Here is an 18,371-nt window from a genome sequence, read left to right as displayed (position 1 = left end):
CTCTCCTGGAATCCCTCAGTCTACAGGACTTTCCACAGCACCACCCTGAAAGGCTGGTAAGAGTTCTAACCCTGGACCAGGGCTTGAGTGGGGTCATCCCCCTCCTCTGGCCCCCTGCCCAGCACTGCCAGCCCAGAAGAGGCCCAGAGGGTCCAGAAGGTAGCAGAGCAGAGAGTTACAAACTGCCTGGGTTTGAGGGCCAGCCCTGCCACTCATGGCAGCTTTTGCCACTAGAGGCCAGGAAGGGGAGGAAATTGGAAGGGAGAGAAGCTGCACACTCCCCGATCAGATAAGATGTGCAGCTGAGGAGGGAACCTGAGAGTCCTGACTCTCCAGCCAGCATTAACACCACCTCTCATTGCCCCCTCTTTGGCCCCAAAAGCAAGGCTGACATTTGCTTTTCTGCACAGGAAGAACAGAGGCAACGGCCACCTACAGGCTGCAGTTTGCAGGGTACTGGACAGTCTTTCCCATACCCTGCGGCTTTCCTCTTGCCTATACTAGAACAGAGCAGGTGGAAGGAGACTAGGAAAGGTCCAGTCTGGGCCCCTCATCACCACCTCACAAATAAGCTGTTGAGAATGATGCCAGTACTGGCCAATACTGAGCACATACATTTCTCAAGCACTATGTGAATGGCTTTATGTGAATTACCGTATTTCATGCTCACAGTAACCCAGCAAGGCAGCACTCCTGTTGTCCTCACTTTCTAGAGATGAAAACTGAGGTTCAGAGAGGTGAAGTCACTGTCCACAGTCACACAGCAAGGGCAGATCTTGGATTTAAGCTTAAACAGTCTGTCTTCAGAAAGCCCACTTACCCCCACTGCCCTAGACGGCCTCTCTGTGCTCTGCTGTGAATTTGTGCCCACAGATAGGAGTTCCCTGATACCCTTGTACCAGGCAGTTTGGTGCCCCTGCTCTGTGTTCCTCCAGCACCCTTGGATTTCAAGTTGCATTCTTTCTAGCGCTGATGCTGTGGTCTCCAGTAAGCTTTCTGCCCCTCTAATTCACACCCAAGGGCTATCTCTGCCTCCAGAAAAAAAGGTCTGGGCATGGTTTAGGGGTGAAGACAAAAGGGGGGCATTGCTCTCAGTTTCCACAGCCTCTGCTTGTTGCCGAGGAAGCTGAGGAGGGTGGTGAGGTAGGGGTGAGGCTCTCCTCTCTCTCTTCTTCCTCACCGCCTCTTTGGGATGGCCAGCCAGATGAACTGCAAGCTTGCACTAGACCCAACCCTGCTGGATGGCTTTCACCCTGCTCCAAGCTTAGAGGCTGGGACTTTGTAGTTAGAGTCCTCCCAGGCAGAATGGTGGCCTGGCCGAAAAATCCTCTCCCCAAATCCTGAAGCCTGTGAACTGCCTGAAGAGAAGCTCATGTTTATACTTTCAGAGTCTGCACAGGGCCTGGGAGGAGCAGATATGCAGCAAATTCTTATTGAATGAATGGATGAACAACTGAAAGAACAAACCAGTGATCCATGCTATACTCTAGCCATGACTTCATTTTCATGGTCCCCAAATACCATGCTCTGTCTCCCCTCTGGGTCTTGGCTAATTCAGTTCCCTCTATGCATGCTCCCTACTGCACTGTGCTCATTCTGACAGCACTCACGTCTCAGCTCAGGAGCCACTGCCTCACGGGAGTAACCACATCCTCACAGGAGGATGGCCCTCCCTGGGGCCCTTTACCTGGGCTGTTAGAGTGTGCTGGGCTGCATGGCGGGGTGTGCTTTCCATGCTTCTGTGTCTCCCCAGTGAGTCTGGGAGCCTCAAGGGGGTGCAAACCAGGTCTGCCAGGTCCCCAGAGCCTGGCATGATGCCTGGCCCATGGTACATACTCAACCCTTCTTCATGGAAGGAAGAATGGAGGGAGAGAGAATGGATGGAGGGAAGGAGGGAGGGATGCTTTGGGAATGAGAGAGCATGAGGGAATGGGAGTTGAGTGGAAAGAGCAGTGTCCAGGAATCAACCCTCCTTAGAGCCAGATGGAAGCCAGAACTCCTCACATCCCAGGAACCCCTCCCTTCTCTCATGCACAGTGTTAACCAAGTAATAACAGCAGCCACAAGTCCTTAGGCCTCCACAGCAGTTCGCCGTGCTCTTTCACATCCTTGGCCCAGTTCCAGTCCTCCAGACATCCCTGAGAGGGGCTTATATGCTATTCCCCTCATTTTAAAGATGAGAATTCAACAAACGGTGCCGGATTACTGGACAATCCCCAAGAGACGCACTTAGACTCTTACCTCATACATGCAAAAATTAGCTCAATATTGACCATAGATTTCAATGTAAGAGCTAAAACTATACAATTTTTAGAAGGAAATGTAGAAGAAAATCGTTAAGACCTTGGATTAAGCAGATTACTTAGATTCAAAACCAAAAGCATGGTCCATAAAAGAACAATTTCATACACTGGACTGTATCAAAATTCTAAACTTTGGTTCTTCCAAAGATACCAGGAAGGAAATGAAAAGACAAGCAAAAGACTGGAGAAAACTATTTACAAAACAGATACGTGATAAAGGACCAGCACCCTGAGCATAAAGATGAGAAAAGAGGCCCTTAGAGATGATGCACACAGGGACAGCCTGGGTCCCTAAGTCACCAGTCTCCCCACTGCATTTGTCTTTTGCAGCAGCTGCACAGCTAAGTGGAGCCTGCAGACTTGACTTTGACCCTCTCAGGAGAACTGACTCAGGTAGGTAAAGTCTTGCCAAGGCCCTCAGACTCAGATGTGCCCCCTTCCTCCTTCCCCACCTGCTTCCTCAACTAGGGCTCCCCCTAGTGATTACCTGCAGAACTGTGGCTTCCTGCGGCAGAAGACAGCCTGCGTTTGCTGAGACACCCCATCCCTCCCAGGGATCCTAGAAATGCCACTGCTGCTACTGTGACTCTGGCGGAAAGTGTACTGTTAAGATGTACCATGTTCAATGTAAACTATTATAAGTTTACATTTGGCTGAACATGTTAGTGTAAATGAGTTAACCAATAACCTGGGCTAGAAACACCATGGGCAGCCTAGGCAGAAAGAGAGGAGAGCAGAAAGTCGGGAAACTTAAAAAAGATAGGCGAGAGGCTCTGTTAGATGCTAATCTGAGGGTAGGAGGGTGATTCATGTGTTCTCCTTCCTTCCTCCAGAATTAATGTCATTATGTCTTTCCCCCTATTTTTATGAATTAATACCAGAAGTCCAGACTCTCAGGCCACCTCCCATCTCCTGCATGCCAGGCCCTTTACCTTCATTTCCTTCTCCATTCCCATCTCCCAATCCTTTCCAAATCCTGAAACCATTCCACTATGCCATCTGAACTTTCCGTCCACTTTTTATTTTACAAATACCTATGTGATGCTTCCTGTGCTCCAAGTCCTGTTCTCCATGACTGACAGACCGTAACCCACTTAGTCCTCTTAACGGCACTGTGAAGTGGGTGCTAATTGCTAGCACCATCCCCATTTTACAGATGAGCCCATGAGGCCCAGAAACACCCCCAGTTCCTCAGCGCCTCGCTCTCTCCCTGGGAACTGGAACCACAGACTCCCCAGGACTCAGCTTCCCTCCCAAACCCCTCAGGGACGGCTTCTGTTTCTCCCCCAAGACCCCTGGCCGACGACGCAGAGACATCTTTCTTGCTCCTCTTTGCAAATTCCAGGTTTCTCCTTCCTCCCTTTGAAGCCCCTGTCTTGGACCCACTATTCCTGTCTTCATTCTCACTGACTTCAATAACACACATCCACGGAGATAATGACCCTGCTAACTCTCTAGCCTCTTGACAGGAACTCTCTAGTTCCTTGACACTGCCCAGCTGCTCACTCCATGGTCAGGCCCTGGACCTTATCACTACCAGTAACTGCAGTCCCTTCCTAATCTCAGGGTCGCACAGCTCATTTTCCAGCAGCCATGTCCTATTCTGTCGGCTCACACCCTCTAGGACTCAGCAGGTCTTCCCCATTGGAACTCCATCACCTTTCGCTGTTTCTTGCCCACCCTGTATCTCATTTCTCTCCTTACCTGGCTCAAATTCCACAGCCAGTCACGAACACCTTCAACCTAACACCTTGCCTACACCTTCAACACTCTTGTCTCATCTCATACTTGCTTGGAAAACCTCCACCCTGGCTACATTTAGCTATCTGCCTCCTCCACGTCTGCAACCGCACAGATGAATGCAGCTGGGGAAGGCACAAGGGGTGTGGCTGCTCTTGTCAGTTAAAGACCGTGAGCCTCAATGAGTGCTCAGTGCTTCCCAGCAGTCCTACTACCATCCGTCCACTACCCCAGTCCATTCTCTGGATCATTCCTGGGCTTCAGTTTCCACCTTTTTTCCCTGTCCACAAACATCCCACATCTGCCCACCACCAGCACCACACAGGCACCTGAGACTCCATCCCCTATTCACTGAGGAAACAGAAGCAGTGAGGAGTGTGTGTCCACACACCACACCAGGATACCTGCTCCCCTCCTGCTACCGTGGGTCAACTGTCCGGCTCTGGGTGAAGGCCAGGTTTTCCACTTGGGCACTAGTTCCCCACCCCTCCCACACCCTCACCTTGCTCCAGTGATTCCCCATCTCTCCTGTCCCAGCAGATGTTTATTTCCTACTGGATCATTCCCGTCAGCGCACCCTGTGCTACTGGTTCCCACCCTACCCTGTCCGCCTCTCAGCACTCTCTGGGGAGTTGTTCCTGCCCCCTGACTCCAGCCCTCTCCTATCACTCTCAGGCACCTGTTCAGTCTGACCACCACTACTAGTCTCCAAGTTGCTTCAACTATGGCTAATTGTCGGCTGTCGTCTTACTTGGCCACATCAACACAACGGGCCCCTGCGTTCTCCAGGAGACATTTTCCTTATTTGGCTTCCAGAGCATCACCCTCTTCCAGGGCTTCCTCCTTCCTCACTGGCTGTTCTTCTCAGTCTCTTTCTGTTTTTTCTTCATCTGCCTAATCTCTCCACACTGGAGCATCCCAGGGCTCAGACTGTGACCTCCCCCTATGCTCACTCTTTTGGTGACCAAGTTCCACGTCCCTAAGAGTCGTCTGCATACTGGTGACTCCCACATGTATGTCCGCAGTCTACCCTCTGAACTGCAGGCTCATGTATCCACAGCCTACTCAACATCTCCACTCAGCATGTCCAAACTCCTGATGCCCTCAGCACCCTGCACTTCCCGTCTTTCCCATCCAGTAACAGCACCTCTATTTTTCCAGTTGCTCAAGCCAAAAACCTTAGAAGCATCTTTGACTCCTCTCTTTCATAGTCCCTACCCAACCTGTCAACATATCTAGTTGGCTTCACCTTCAAAATATTTCTACAATCTGACCCTTCTCACCACCTCCATTGCTTGCATTCAGGTCCAGGCTACCCTTATCTCCTGCCTTGATTGCTGCAATATCCTCCTAACTGGCCTCTCTATTTCTACCTCTCTGCTTGCCCTGGCCCCATGTATTCTCAGTACAAAGGTCAAAGCGGTTCTATTAATGCATAAGTCATTTCACGTCACTCCTTGGTTCAACCCCTTTTACCACCACCTACCAATCCTCCCCCCGCCCCGCCATGCCCTTCACTCTACCTTGTCCAGCCATACTGGCCCACTTGCTCTTCTTCAGTGCTCCCTGTTGCTCTGCTTCAAGTGGCCTTTGCCCCATAGCTATATTTGCTCCCTCTCTTCAAGACTTCGCTCAAACACCCTCCTCTCAGTAAGGTCTTCCCTAACCACTCACTTTACGATCGTAATCTCACCCTCATCCCTGCACTGCTTCTTCCCACTAGAATCTCAAGAAGGAGGGATTTTATTTATCTTGCTCACTGATGCATCACCAACATTAGTCTGGCACAAGGCACTTGTCCACTACATATTTGTTGAATGAATGAATGAGCCTGCTTTTCTTAAATGGTCATGAAGAACTTCCATGGTAAGAAGAGGTCTGGGCTTAAACAAATGCTCTTTTAAAATCACAGCAACTTTGTGGATAAGTCCAAGCAGCTGCCCATTGCCTCCAGTTTTCACCTGCTCTTCCCACTCTTATCCATGCTTGAAGAATATTGATGCCAGTGCCCAAGAGCTCTGCATTTGAGTCTTAGGCTCACTGGAGTGGTTCAGGTCCCTGGGCAGATGCTGGTCTCCTGGTTCGAGTTCGATGTAAGACAGTGACATTACTGAGCACAGCTGTGTGCCAGGCACTTGTGATCCTTACCTAATTTAGTTTTAGGAGCTATTGCCTTTCCTGAAAATTGGATAAGAGAATCTTAGGACATTAGAGATGATCATCTGTGAGCCTTCTCTGTACAGGCAGCCCATGAGTTCAGTGGTTCGGTTCTTCAGACTTAGTATTTGCACCCTATGATCTTACCCACCTTTGTGAAGTGTGTTCATTTATATATAAGAAAAAAGCTTCACAAAGGTAGAATTAGGAATACATATTTGGATGTGCATTTTAGGAAGACACATTTGAATGTGTATTTTATAACTCTTTTTACAAAGGGAGCAAGTGGTACAAAATAAAGATGTTCCCAAGGGACCTGGACTATTCTGCTGTCTCAGAACTGGATTTGTGGAAGCTGTGCTCCTAGGTTAGGGCGATGTACCATCTCAGGGCTGACCCTCCTGCCTGACCAATTGCAAGCTGACACTGGGCACTGGGTTTGAAGTGTATTCAGTGCTCCTCCCCCAAATCCCAGCAGGCTTCTGAGTTTACAACGTGAGAGGGATTCCTTGTGTCTGACCTGGACACCCCTCTGTTCACCAGGGAGCCTCCCAGGATGTCTGTCTCACCAAACAACCTGAATTTGGTGGAAAAGGCACCAAATGTATCGGCAAGGGACTGCTTCCAATCTCGGAGCACCGTCCTGCAGGGGCAGCCCTTTGGAGGGGTCCCCACCGTGCTGTTCCTTAACGTCATCTTGTGGGTGGTAAGTCCCAGGCACTGTGGTGGGCAGACCACGAGGTCTCAGCCGGGGCAGCCGGTTGAACCTTCATAAGTGATGCCACAGGGCCTCCTGCTGTCCAAATGGACCCCACCAAATGATTCCCAAACAGGAACTTGCTGGTCTGGGTGGGTGGGCCTCAGGAAAGGGGTCTGCAGGAGCAGGCAGAATTCCTAAGATTCTCTTCCATGTGCTGTTGTCCAAAGGGCCTCCTAGCTAGTGTCCTTGGACCTCCCTTCTCTCTCTCCTTGCTGATTTCTTCAAGGAGTGTTCTTGTGCCATAGTTCTAAATATGCCACCAGCATCTTCATTCAACAAACTCTGAACATCCACTCTGTGCCAGGAATCTGCAAGGCACTGGGAATCCAGAGTTGAAAAAGGCATGCCCCCACCCTGACAGAGCCAGCCACTTAGTTTGGGGGCCCCAGGGAGGCCCCTGGGGACCTCAGGGACAGGGTTTCCCCCATGGGAATTCAGGGACCACCAAGGGAAGACATGAGCTTTCTCACCTGCCATCACATTTCCTGGCCTGTAGCTCATCATTCTGGTTTACTCCTTCCTCCGGAAAGCTGCGTGGGACTATGGGCGCCTGGGTCTGCTGATCCACAATGACAGGTGAGGAGAGGATGGGGCCTGGAGGAGCGAGCTGCTGGCAACCCTGGAAGATGTGCCACCACAGTCAGGATGTGGCTCTGACCCGTCCCTAGCCACAGCGGGTGACCCGTCAGCCATCCCTGCCCCTGCTCTGGCCCTCCCTGCAGGTAGGGAACTTGGAGGGCAGCCACCTGTGGGCACCAGGCTACTTTTTTCTCAGATCCAGACTTGCTGAATCCTGTGACTCCCAAGATGTTCTGGGGGATTACCGTCTGTCCCCAGAGATGTGTACAGCTTAGCGAACAAACTGGGGCATGCCCGCTCTTGGGCAGGAGGGGACTGCAGCCCCAAGGCAGACACCTGAGGCCTTTCCTCTTTTTCTACCTCTCTGGCCTTCCCTGGCCACAGCCTGACCTCGCTGATCTACGGGGAGCAGAGCGAGAAGACGTCTCCCTCGGATATTTCCCTGGAGATGGAGCACAAGGACAAGGTGGGTGCCAAGGCAGCCTGGGCCGGGGGGTCCTGGCTCCGGGGCAGCCCTGGCATGTGCAGGAAGGAGCCCGCTCACAGTCAGGGGCTGTGCAGCCAGCCACACCCAGCGACTTCTGGCAGCATGACCTTAGACAAATTCCTCGGCCTTGCCAAGCCTGTTTCCCCATCAGAAAGATGGAGATATGAACCATACCTACCTCCTAGGATGCCAAGTATTAACTAATTCTACTATTTTAAAGAGATTTTTAAAACTAGTTTTTCTACTCTTCTCAAATCTCCAATCCTTCTTACAGCCCCAATCCTGCCCCAGTTTCCCACTCTAAGCCAAGGAACTCACCTCCCACTTCACATAGAAGATTCCAGACATCAGGTAGGGATTCCCTCCATCTCCTGCCACCCAACTCTCCCACGTGGAGCCCAGTCTTCTCCTTCCTTCTCTTCCTGTGGAATGCTAGTCCCCCGCCAGTGCGTGCTCGTTCACTGAGCCCCTTGCTAGGAAGCACCTGCCATGGGCCAGCCACTGCTCAGCGGACTGGAGTCCTGTCTCATGGCACTTTCCTTCTGGGTGAGAGATGCCAAGCCAGATGCGGATAGAACAGTGGTAACAGCAAGAAGGCAAAAAGGGGCAAGGAAGGCCCTTACCACCAATGGAACAGAGCTGGAACATTATAGATGGTGGCCAGGGATGGTCTTGGGCATAAGATGACATCTGAGCAGGGACGTGAATGCAGAGGGTGGGGGGACCACGGGACCCTCCCTTGCCCCCACGACTGCCTGTCTCCCTCTGCCCCATCACAGCCCTACTCCTGAAAGACAGGCTGTGCTTGCTGTCTGCATTTCCTCACCTCCACTCCCTCCCCAACCCACTAAATGTGTCCCACCCTGTCACTCCACCCAGACGGCCCCAAGGTCATCAGTGGTCCTGTGCCACGAAATCCGGTGGACATTCCTCATTTCTCATTTCAGCTGCTCCCTCTGAAATGTCAAATACTGTAGACCATCCTCCCTTCTTGAACAGGCACCTCTGGTTGCTTCTATGACGTCATGCTCTCTGAGTTTTCCTTCTGCCTCTCTGCCCATTCCTCCTCCATCCCTTTGCGGGCTCCCCCTCGCACCTGGGGTCCCCCGCTGATCCCAGACCCACCCCCTCTAGCTCTCCACTTCCCTCCCGGGCAGTGTCACCCACACTTACCATTTCTGTTGCCACCTCTACATGGATCGTTCCTGAATTTTCCATCTCTAGCCAAACCTCCCTGTGGGTTCTAGCCGGAGTTATCCAGTGGCCTTCAATACACCCACGAGGATACTGTAAAGGCGTTTCCTATTCAATACATCTAGAACATGCCGCGACATCCCTCCTCCCCAACCTGTTCCTGGATGGCTGCTCTCAGAGTTTTCCCGCCATCCACCCCAGTGCACGGCCCTTGCTCCTGCCCAGGCTGCTGGGCAGTCAGCTCATTACCAAGCATCACTTCCACCTTCCCAGTTTTGTTTTTTTCCCTCCACCTCTCCCCCACCCCCCATCTTGCTAGGATGACTCTGGTGGCCCAGCCCGTCTGGGACCAGCTCCTTTGTTACATACTCACAGAAAATACACTCCCTTTCTTCCCACTCTTAGCCCGATCTGTCCCGATCCCTCATCTACACGATCGGACCTGTGTGTCTGCTTCCCCAGTGAGAGCAGACACTGACCTGGTCGTGTTCACCACTGTCCCTGACCCCATGAGCCTGCCATGTAATTAACAGCTGGTTTGTTGGATGTGATGACTCAGTAGAACCATATTCCTTCTGTTATGATCCCTCCAAGACCTCGTCCCGTTGCTTGCCAGGACCTGCCCTGAGCAGGTCCAGGATGCCTCAGACCACTTCATCTCTTAAAGGTTCCTCCGTGAGACAAGGACAGTCACACCTACCTTGCAAGGTAGCTCTCAGGTTTATTTTTAGAAACATCACTTTGGTTGGTGTTTGGGGTATTTTTTTGTGCAATGACAGAGATCATTTTATTTCTAAAATACCTGAGAATATAAATAATTATGGTAGCAGTGGGGCATCCCAGCAAAAGAGGGAGAAGTTAGACAAAAAGGGAGAGTGTAGGGACATGGCCCATGCAGTGCTCGGCCAAAACGGTGGGGCCTCAGCCCGGCTGAGTGGTGTTGGCGAAGCAAATGAGTCACCGTAGGGCCCCAGGCAAAGCAGGGCAGATGTCCTCACCCATGTGGCGGGGAGCGGACAGGAGGAGGCCACCAAAATGGGTGCAGTGAACTGACCTCTGGCACTTGATGTTGTCTGCTGAGTGGGCTCTTCGGAACTTGTGGGTATTTCCTGCTTGGGCAGGGAGAAGAGGGGAGATGCGGTCTGCTTCTCAGGCCTGCTGTTCAGCTGCTGAGTTTTCTGAATGGTTTGTATCTTTCAGAGCTACAGTGTACATTCGGAGGAGTGTGTATGTGTATATGTGGGTGTGTGGGTGTCTGTGAGACAGAGATGCTCACTCACACATCTGTGTCTGTGTGATTTTCATAGGCTCATAGGCCCCCCTTCTACTCAGGACCTCTGCCCTTTCATGGACAGTCCTGTTTGTGTGAATTACAGGACGTGTACGTGCCTTGTGTGGTATACACCTGTATACCTGTCTTGGAAGGGGTGGAGGTGATTCCCAGAAGGTGTGTCCTTCACTGTGTATAACCACTAGGGCCCATCAACAAACCTGCCTAATAAATTGCACCCCTATTTGCCCTAAGGTGGGTGGTGAAGGAAGACTCTCCATGTGGGGCGGGGTGGCTAGACTTTCATCCCCAATTTTGTCTAGCAATGCACCCCCTCCCTGGGGACGTTCCCAGTTGTTGCTGCCACCATCATGCTAGTCCCTTTCACTCTTCTGACTCAGACCTGCGCCTCTGGCCCCACTTGGGTCGTGCTCTTGTTTATCAGCGGACCACTGGTGGCCGACCCCTACTTGATGGACAGCCCACAGGCCACATGCATGGGGGAGGGGCATTTCACAAAGAAAGCAACGAGGGACAGACAAAAAGCAACTGACGTCTACCCCCAAAAGGATCCCTTCTCCCCCTCCAGTCCAAGGCCCACTTTCTAAGCCCCCGATTCCTGTAAATGGATGCCAATGGCATTAATGTCACCTCACTTTGGGGGAGACACAGCCCTCAGCAGTCACACGGGTTCCAGATGGAGCCGGCTCCCGTCCAGTACTCAGGCTTTCTTGCCACTGTTGCTTGCCTGAGAAGGGGGCCCCTTCTGGACGCTGCCCTCGCACTGCCTGGGTTCCCAGAGTGGGGACGGGCGGGGACAGGCAGGCCCAGGCCTAGATTTTCTCACACTTTCTCTCTTTTTTCCCCAGCACTTCTATTCCTGGTTCTTCAACACCATCACTATGAAGTAAGTGCCTGAGCTTCCCAAGTGTGTGACAGCAGCATTTCCTCATTTGGGGGAAGGTGTGAGGGGAGTCTGGGCCTGAGGTCTGTACCCCACTCCCCACACCCCACAGACCACCTCAGCCCAGCTTGGGCAGAGAACTCATTCCAGGGCTACAGTTGGTGAAATGGGAACTGGACATAGCCCATGTCCTGTTTTATCTCTGCCACAGCCCTCAGGAAAGAACCACTGTCACATGCTTATAAGAACACTTTTATGAACTCTACACCAGGGAAAAGAAGTCCTTCCTGAATTCTTTGTGCTTTATTTCTATGAGCATCATTTGTCACATTTGCAAAATGGAAAAAATAAAACCCACTGGGCAAAAGGGCAGGCAGAGGGACCACCCTTTGCCCACCTCACCTTCTGGGTTTCTTTAGTGCCAGACCCTACTTAGCAAGAAAACAGACCCCAGGTCGCCTGTTTTCTCCTGAGTCCCTGTACCAGCCTGATCTTCAGCTGAGCACTTAGCAGACCTCTATGCACCCCCCACACGCATACACATACATGTGTGCACACAGCTCTGCCCCCCACCTCAGGGCCCTGTATGTTCCTGGGCTCTCCCTAAACATTTCCCATCTTTCCTGCCCTCCAAACCCCTTCTCCAGGGTGCTTTCTTGCCTGGTGAGGCCTCCTTAGGGTGCGATCTCCCAGCTCCCCAGAGGCCAGTGCTCCAGGCCTGGCTGGACTTGTTAATTTGCTTCTTTGCAAAGCCTCAGAGGACTTCTTCCTTCAGGTGCCTCCATGCCCACCAATCAAGGGTCTGGCTGGGAGCATTCACGCATTTCCCTAAGACCCCCATGCCATCCCCATGAGCCACACCGGGGAACCCCTCTTCCTCCAGACCTGCTGAAGGGCCTGAAAGCCTGTCAGGGCAGAGGGCACCCTGACTGGGCCCTGGGAAAACCATGCTGGGCTTAGGACCAGCAGCCTCTGGAGTTTGGGCTCCAACCTTGGTAACAGGCGACTCCCCACAGCCTAGGCCTCCAGTCAGCCTTTGTTACGCATCTGAGGCCCCAGGAAATGATAGAGCTAGTTTGTATGTGGTTCAAGAATCTTAGCCGCATGTGGGGTGAGTGAAGGGTCACTGTTTCTTGGCACCATTTCTAGTTTTGCTTTGTTAATCTTTAAAATATGCATGAGCTCACATAAGTACATTTTCATTAAGAGAAACATGAAAGTTCATCTCTAGTCTCTCACACCCCTCTTCATAACCCCTCCTAGAAGCAATCCCTGTCAACAATTTCAAGGAAATTTAACTTTTTACTTTTTGACAAGCATTTTACTACTTTTGTATTTTTTAAATGACCAATAATATATATGAATATTTGAAGTTTGTTACCTTGTGAGGCTGTACTGACTATAGGTTCCTGGGTTTAACAAGTTCAGGCATGATGGGCAGGGGTGTGAGGGCAAATGAGCCGCTCTCTGCTGCAAGAGGGAAGGGAAACTGGGACGCATGAGCCTGCTCGAGCTGACCACATCCTCAGGAGTAGGATAGTTTGAGGCTGACTTTCTCATTTTCTCCACCGTCCGCTGACACGTCAATGGGTAGACACAGGGAAGGAAAGAAAGTGTCTGTGCATGTATGGGGGTGGTAGGTACAAGCAAAACAGCAAAATTCCATGTGGTAGTGTCTCTGTGGTGTGCATGGAAGTATGACATAAAAGACACACATCGTTGCATTGGGGCAAGTCTCTGTGTACAGCTGTGTGTGTGCATACCTGGTCCTGCAGGTCAGTGGGAGGTCAGTGGGCACAGCTGTGTGTGTCTTTGTGAGAATCCTTTGCCCCCATCCCCACTCTATCCAAGGACCCATCTCCATTGGGAACATATCATCCAGGAAGAGAGGAAAGCTGGGCATCCTAGTATGCATGCTGCCCCCTTGGGGAGCTGTGTCTAGAAGACAACTTGATAGAATGAATTCACTGAGCAGGGACAAGGAAAAAAATAAGAGAGTTCTAAATAACTCCCTAGAGGGGAAGTTGAAAACCCTGACAATATGCTCTTTGTAGTATCGTTTAAAAATAAATCTGAATACTGGACTGGATGCTAGAAGTTGCCCACACCCTATAAGCCTGACCAGAAGGCAAAGGTGAGTAAACTATAGGACATCTACCGGTGGAGTAGGGAGGCCATCTTGGCTCTGGGCATGAACCAGTGCTCCACAGACAGAGGCCACTGTCACCATTGTTACTGCACAACCATGGAAATATCTAGACAAAATGAAGAACAGTTGGAGAAGGCTTAAGATTAAATGCTAAGCAAAAGAGCAATGCACTGAATACTGTTTATACTATAGTTACTAAGTTAAACCAGATTGATAACAAGAAACTAAAGGAAATTACCAAAATGCTTAGTAGTCATCATCTTAGGTTGGATGAGATTATAGAAGAATGATTTTCTTCTGTTTTGCATTTTCCTAAATTTATAAGATGCTTGTGTATAACAACACATGCTTTTAATTTTTTTATTGAATTATAACACAGAAAATTACACAAAAAGTATATGTCCAACTTATCACAAAGAAAGCCTATACAGCCACAATCCTGATCAAGAATTAGAATATTGCCAACACCCCAGAAGCCCTCCCCTCCTCCTCCTCCCTCTCAGTTATCTCCCATCTCCCCAACTCCAAAGGTAACCAGTATCTGGATTTCTAACTCTCTAGTTCAATATTGCCTATTTTTGAACTTTGTATGTAAAATCATTCAGCCTGGGTTTGTGCCTGGGTCTTTCACTCAATGTTGTGTTTGTGAGGTTCAGGTGTGGCCATTCATCTTCATGTCTGTATAGTATTTCATTGTACACATATATAAAACATCTCAGTATATCTATTATACATATTACACATATTTATCACATATACATATATATATATATATCTCACAATTCTTGTGTCCATCCCACCTTTGATAGACATTTAGGTTGTTTCCAGTCTGGGGCTGTTACAAATAATGCATCTATTAGATTTTTATATGTGTCTCTTGATACATATATGCATGTATTTCTGTGGGGTATAAATCTAGGAGTGGAATTGCTAGGTCATAGGCTGTGCATGTATTCAATTTCTGTCAATAATACCAACTGTTATCCAAAGTGGGCAGAGTGTGTACTCACGAGTGTGGAAGAACACCTAGTCCCCCTATGCCCTTGTGAGCACTTGCTAGTGTCTGACCTTCTAACTTCAGCCAGTCTGGCATTGTGGAGTGATATCTCATTGTGGTTTTAATTTAAGGAATTAAAAGAAACAACTTAGAGAAAAACAGGATGCATCTTTGTCCAGTGCCTACACCATAGCAAGCACTCAAAATGTTTGAAGAAGCAATAGAAGATGGGATGAACGCTTGATTTCAGAAGTGCCTCTGGGTTCCCAAGTGTGTATCTGTAACATAGCCCCCATCTTTGATATGCCTGTGATATCCAGTGAAATACATTTTAGGTGAACGGAGGTTCTGAGAAGAAGGGTGATATTTCTAAAAAGAAAATTTAAACTTGAGCGTAGAGTGGTAATCTCTTTTTTTCCTTTTTTTTTAAGTTGAAGGGAGCCAACTTAAACTGTGGCCACAGTGGCTTCTAAGGAACATCCTTGTCTGTGTGTCTCTTCCAGGAATGAAGATCTGATTAGCAAGTGTGGAGACGATGCCCGCATCTACCTCATGTTCCAGTACCATCTCATCATCTTTTTGCTCATCATCTGCATCCCCTCCTTGGGCATCATTTTGCCCATCAACTACACTGGAACGGTTCTGGGTAGGCGGAGCTCAGCAGGCCCTGGGTCTGGGCCACTAGATCTAAGAGGCAGCCTAGCAGATGGAACAGAGTCTGGGTCTTGGTAGTTTAGAAATCAAAATTTTAATCCCACTTCTTAGAATTAGTTATGTGACCTTAGGCAATCCATGCTTCAGTTCTTTAATGTGGAGACTGGAGCTGATACCTCCTTTGTCTGGCCAGGGCCTGGCACACAGCATGTACATGGTAGTAATTCAGTCTGGAACTGAATGGTTTTCCATGACCCCACCTGCACCCTGGCCAAGTATTCATGGAGGCCTTTGCATGACATGTGACCCGCTGCAAAGATCCCCGAACCTGAACTTTCCCTGCACCCACTCAGGCAGACACAGCAGCATAAGCACAGAATTTGTCTCATGGGAAGCATATTCACACTTGTTCTAACAGGGTAAGTCCTTCTGGCAAAATAACATTGTAGGTAAGGGCTTGGGCTTCAAAGTCAGAAAATATCTTGGTTCTCCAACTTTTACCTACATCTGCTTCCCAGGAAATACCTTTGCCCAATCTAGCAAATTATTTCATCTTATATTCAGCAAATCAATTTCTCCAGGCCTCAGTTTTCTCAGCTGTCATGGGGATTGGGAGATAATGCGTGTCAGTGCCTGGCACAATGCCTGATACACAGTGAGTGCTCAGGGAAGACAGCTGGTATTTTATTTAGAAATATGAAGTGGACAGAGCTGTATGAAGCCTGTACAACTAGGTGGTATAGGATAGCACCTTAAATGCCCTGGTGGGAACCAGTTTTACCCTGATCCTCAGATTTCTCCTGGGCCAGAAGTAGACCTAAATTAATTTGAAGTCTCACAAGGGTTCATGCCACCAAATACCATTACCAGAGTAAATAACTTCTCAGTCCTGTCTTTCCAGATTCTCACCTTAAGATCTAGTGTGTCAGCAATGATAATATAACATAGGATTTCTAGACACATTTCATAAAACCTGGAGATGTCTAAAGCGACCAATTAACACACTTAGCCAGAAGGGTTGACTGTGCAAATGAGGCAGCATCACATTTTCCAGAGTTTCAGGTTCTTGTGATTGTTGCCAGTGGTAACAAGATTGCTAGTTTTGTCATTCAGCTTCTGGTGGGAGCTGGGTCCCTTTGACCAGCATCTACTATGTCTGCTATGTGCCAGTTCTGAACTGGGAGGCCACGCCAAGACTTGGTCTTGCTCCACAGCCAAGGAGCCCCACATAGAGGTCCAGGGAAAAGAAGAGGCCTCTTTTGTTTTTGTTGGGTGTTGGGGACAAGCTCTGGGGAGCTGGAAGGAAGAGCAGGATATAGGCAAGCATCTCGAGACTCCAGGCATTCACTTGGAAGCCTTTCAGTCTGGGCCCTGCACGGGTCAAGGAGCCAGGCTTGAGGCCAGCGACTTTCTTCTCTTTCAGACTGGAATAGTCACTTTGGCCGGACCACCATCGTGAATGTCTCCACAGAGTAGGTACCTGATCCTCTTAGTTCCCATTCTACTGGCTGGGGGCACTGATGGGGAGATAAGGTTCCATGTGTGAGTCCAAAACATGAGCACTGCTTTGCTCATAAGAAAGGCATGATTTCCTTGTGAACCCAGGTCCTGAGGAGGATGCCAGGCATTGCATTCTCTGGTGGGACAGGACTCTTGGTGCCTCAGTGTCCCCATCTCTGTAATGGGTGGAGCTACCCAAACTAGCCACTCCTGAAGACCTGAAAGGATGGTCCAGTTAGCCAAGGGCGTGGGGCAGTGCACCTTCCTCTCTGAGCTCCATTCCTAATCCATGATGAGGAAAAGCTGTTGGATCTCTCAGCCCCATCCAGCCCTCGTGGTCCAGGAACCCGTGGATTTTAACATCAGCCAACACAACTGGTGGCAAAATCAAGAGCCTGGTCCTGTTGGTCCATGCTAAGAAAATAGGGCCACTGGGCATGTTGGCTAGGCTTGGCTGACTTCCTGATGAAGCTGAAACTGCAATTCCAGCAGGTGTGAGCTGGGATTCACGTACTCCTGCCCCACCCCTCTGCACCTGTACCCCTGCAATCCATCAAACTCCAAAATCAGCAGAATAGGGCCATGGCATCCTTTCATGTCCCCTTTCAGCCAGCTCCTCCCAGGGGATATCAATCCCAGAGCAGAGCTCCCCAGCTCTCCCCAGACCAGCCACTCATGGACAGTCCCTACACCGTCCCAACAAGAAGTGAATTTCAGTAGGGCACCCAAGACCCTTCATCATCCATAAACCCATATGACAGAAAACTGGAATGTTCCTTGGAGACCATGCGACCTTTCCCCCTCTGTGGAAACTGAGGAAAAAGCCTCTAGCCTAGTGGGAATGTTAGGTGACATGTCAGGCACTGGAACCAGCAGTGAGGCATTCTTTTGAAGCAAGGCGCCCTTTTTCTCCTCAAAGCACACCAAGTAACTTGGGTCTATTTCTGAGCCTTCATCCTGGCCAGATGCCTTGGGTCAGCATCATGGGAGCCCAAAGCCCAGGTGCCACTGCTTTTCCCACCCCAAGAGAGGTGGAGTGGACCTACCCTCCTCCCTTCTGGGTCTGTGTATGACCCCAGAGTCCCTCACCACAGAGATCAGATGGCCCTTTTGGGCCAGTCACTGCCACTCTGGCCCTCACTTTTCAACAGGGGAAAATGAACTTAGTCACAGTACCAGCCCCCCATGGTGTGAGAATCTCATGAGAAAATATACATAAGGCGTCTAGTCCCACCCCCAATTTGGTATACAGTAAGCACTTAATAAATATTAGCCTTTATTAGCTGGTGCAGGATACTCCCTTCACCTCACTGCCATCTCTTCCAAGGTGTCCAGGTGTCTGGCGGTACCAGAGGGGGACCCAGGGGGAGGTCAAGGGGTGTGGGAGAGGGCAGTCTCACCCTTCCTGTGTCTTGTTCTGGCAGGAGTAAGATCCTGTGGCTGCACAGCCTCTTCTCTTTCTTGTACTTCATCACCAGCTTCCTCTTCATGGCTCATCACTGTTTAGGGTTTGTGCCCAAGAAGAGCTACAAGGTACGTGAAAGACCTACCAGAGCCAGGCCCACCAGCTAACCCCACCCCAGCGGCACCCTCCTACTCCCAGCCTTCAGAGGCGTCCCAGCTGGGCACTCTTTGCACCCTGCAGGGGGTGGTCCCACCTGAGCAGAGCCTCCGCCC

At 50.1% G+C, this 18,371-nt stretch overlaps 1 protein-coding gene across 4 annotated transcripts in view; it reads left to right on the top strand.

The window, feature by feature from the left end:
* Positions 1–18,371, top strand: part of TMEM63C (transmembrane protein 63C) — a 65,085-nt gene that overhangs the window by 23,672 nt on the left and 23,042 nt on the right. For 2 of the 4 annotated variants that reach the window (XM_036913059.2, XM_036913060.2), the window contains exons 3-10: positions 2,634–2,696; positions 6,744–6,906; positions 7,457–7,536; positions 7,924–8,005; positions 11,360–11,397; positions 15,044–15,186; positions 16,618–16,666; positions 18,119–18,227. In XM_036913059.2, the coding sequence (XP_036768954.2) occupies positions 6,757–6,906; positions 7,457–7,536; positions 7,924–8,005; positions 11,360–11,397; positions 15,044–15,186; positions 16,618–16,666; positions 18,119–18,227 (651 nt within the window). In that variant the 5' untranslated portion in view covers positions 2,634–2,696; positions 6,744–6,756. Of the gene's footprint in view, positions 1–2,633; positions 2,706–6,743; positions 6,907–7,456; positions 7,537–7,923; positions 8,006–11,359; positions 11,398–15,043; positions 15,187–16,617; positions 16,667–18,118; positions 18,228–18,371 lie in introns of all 4 variants that reach the window. The other 2 variants (XM_057488283.1, XM_057488282.1) reach the window with 2 other exon arrangements.

This window comes from Manis pentadactyla, chromosome 11 (genome assembly GCF_030020395.1).
Source record: "Manis pentadactyla isolate mManPen7 chromosome 11, mManPen7.hap1, whole genome shotgun sequence".
NCBI lineage: Eukaryota > Metazoa > Chordata > Mammalia > Pholidota > Manidae > Manis > Manis pentadactyla.
This window is presented reverse-complemented; position numbering and strand designations above follow the sequence as displayed.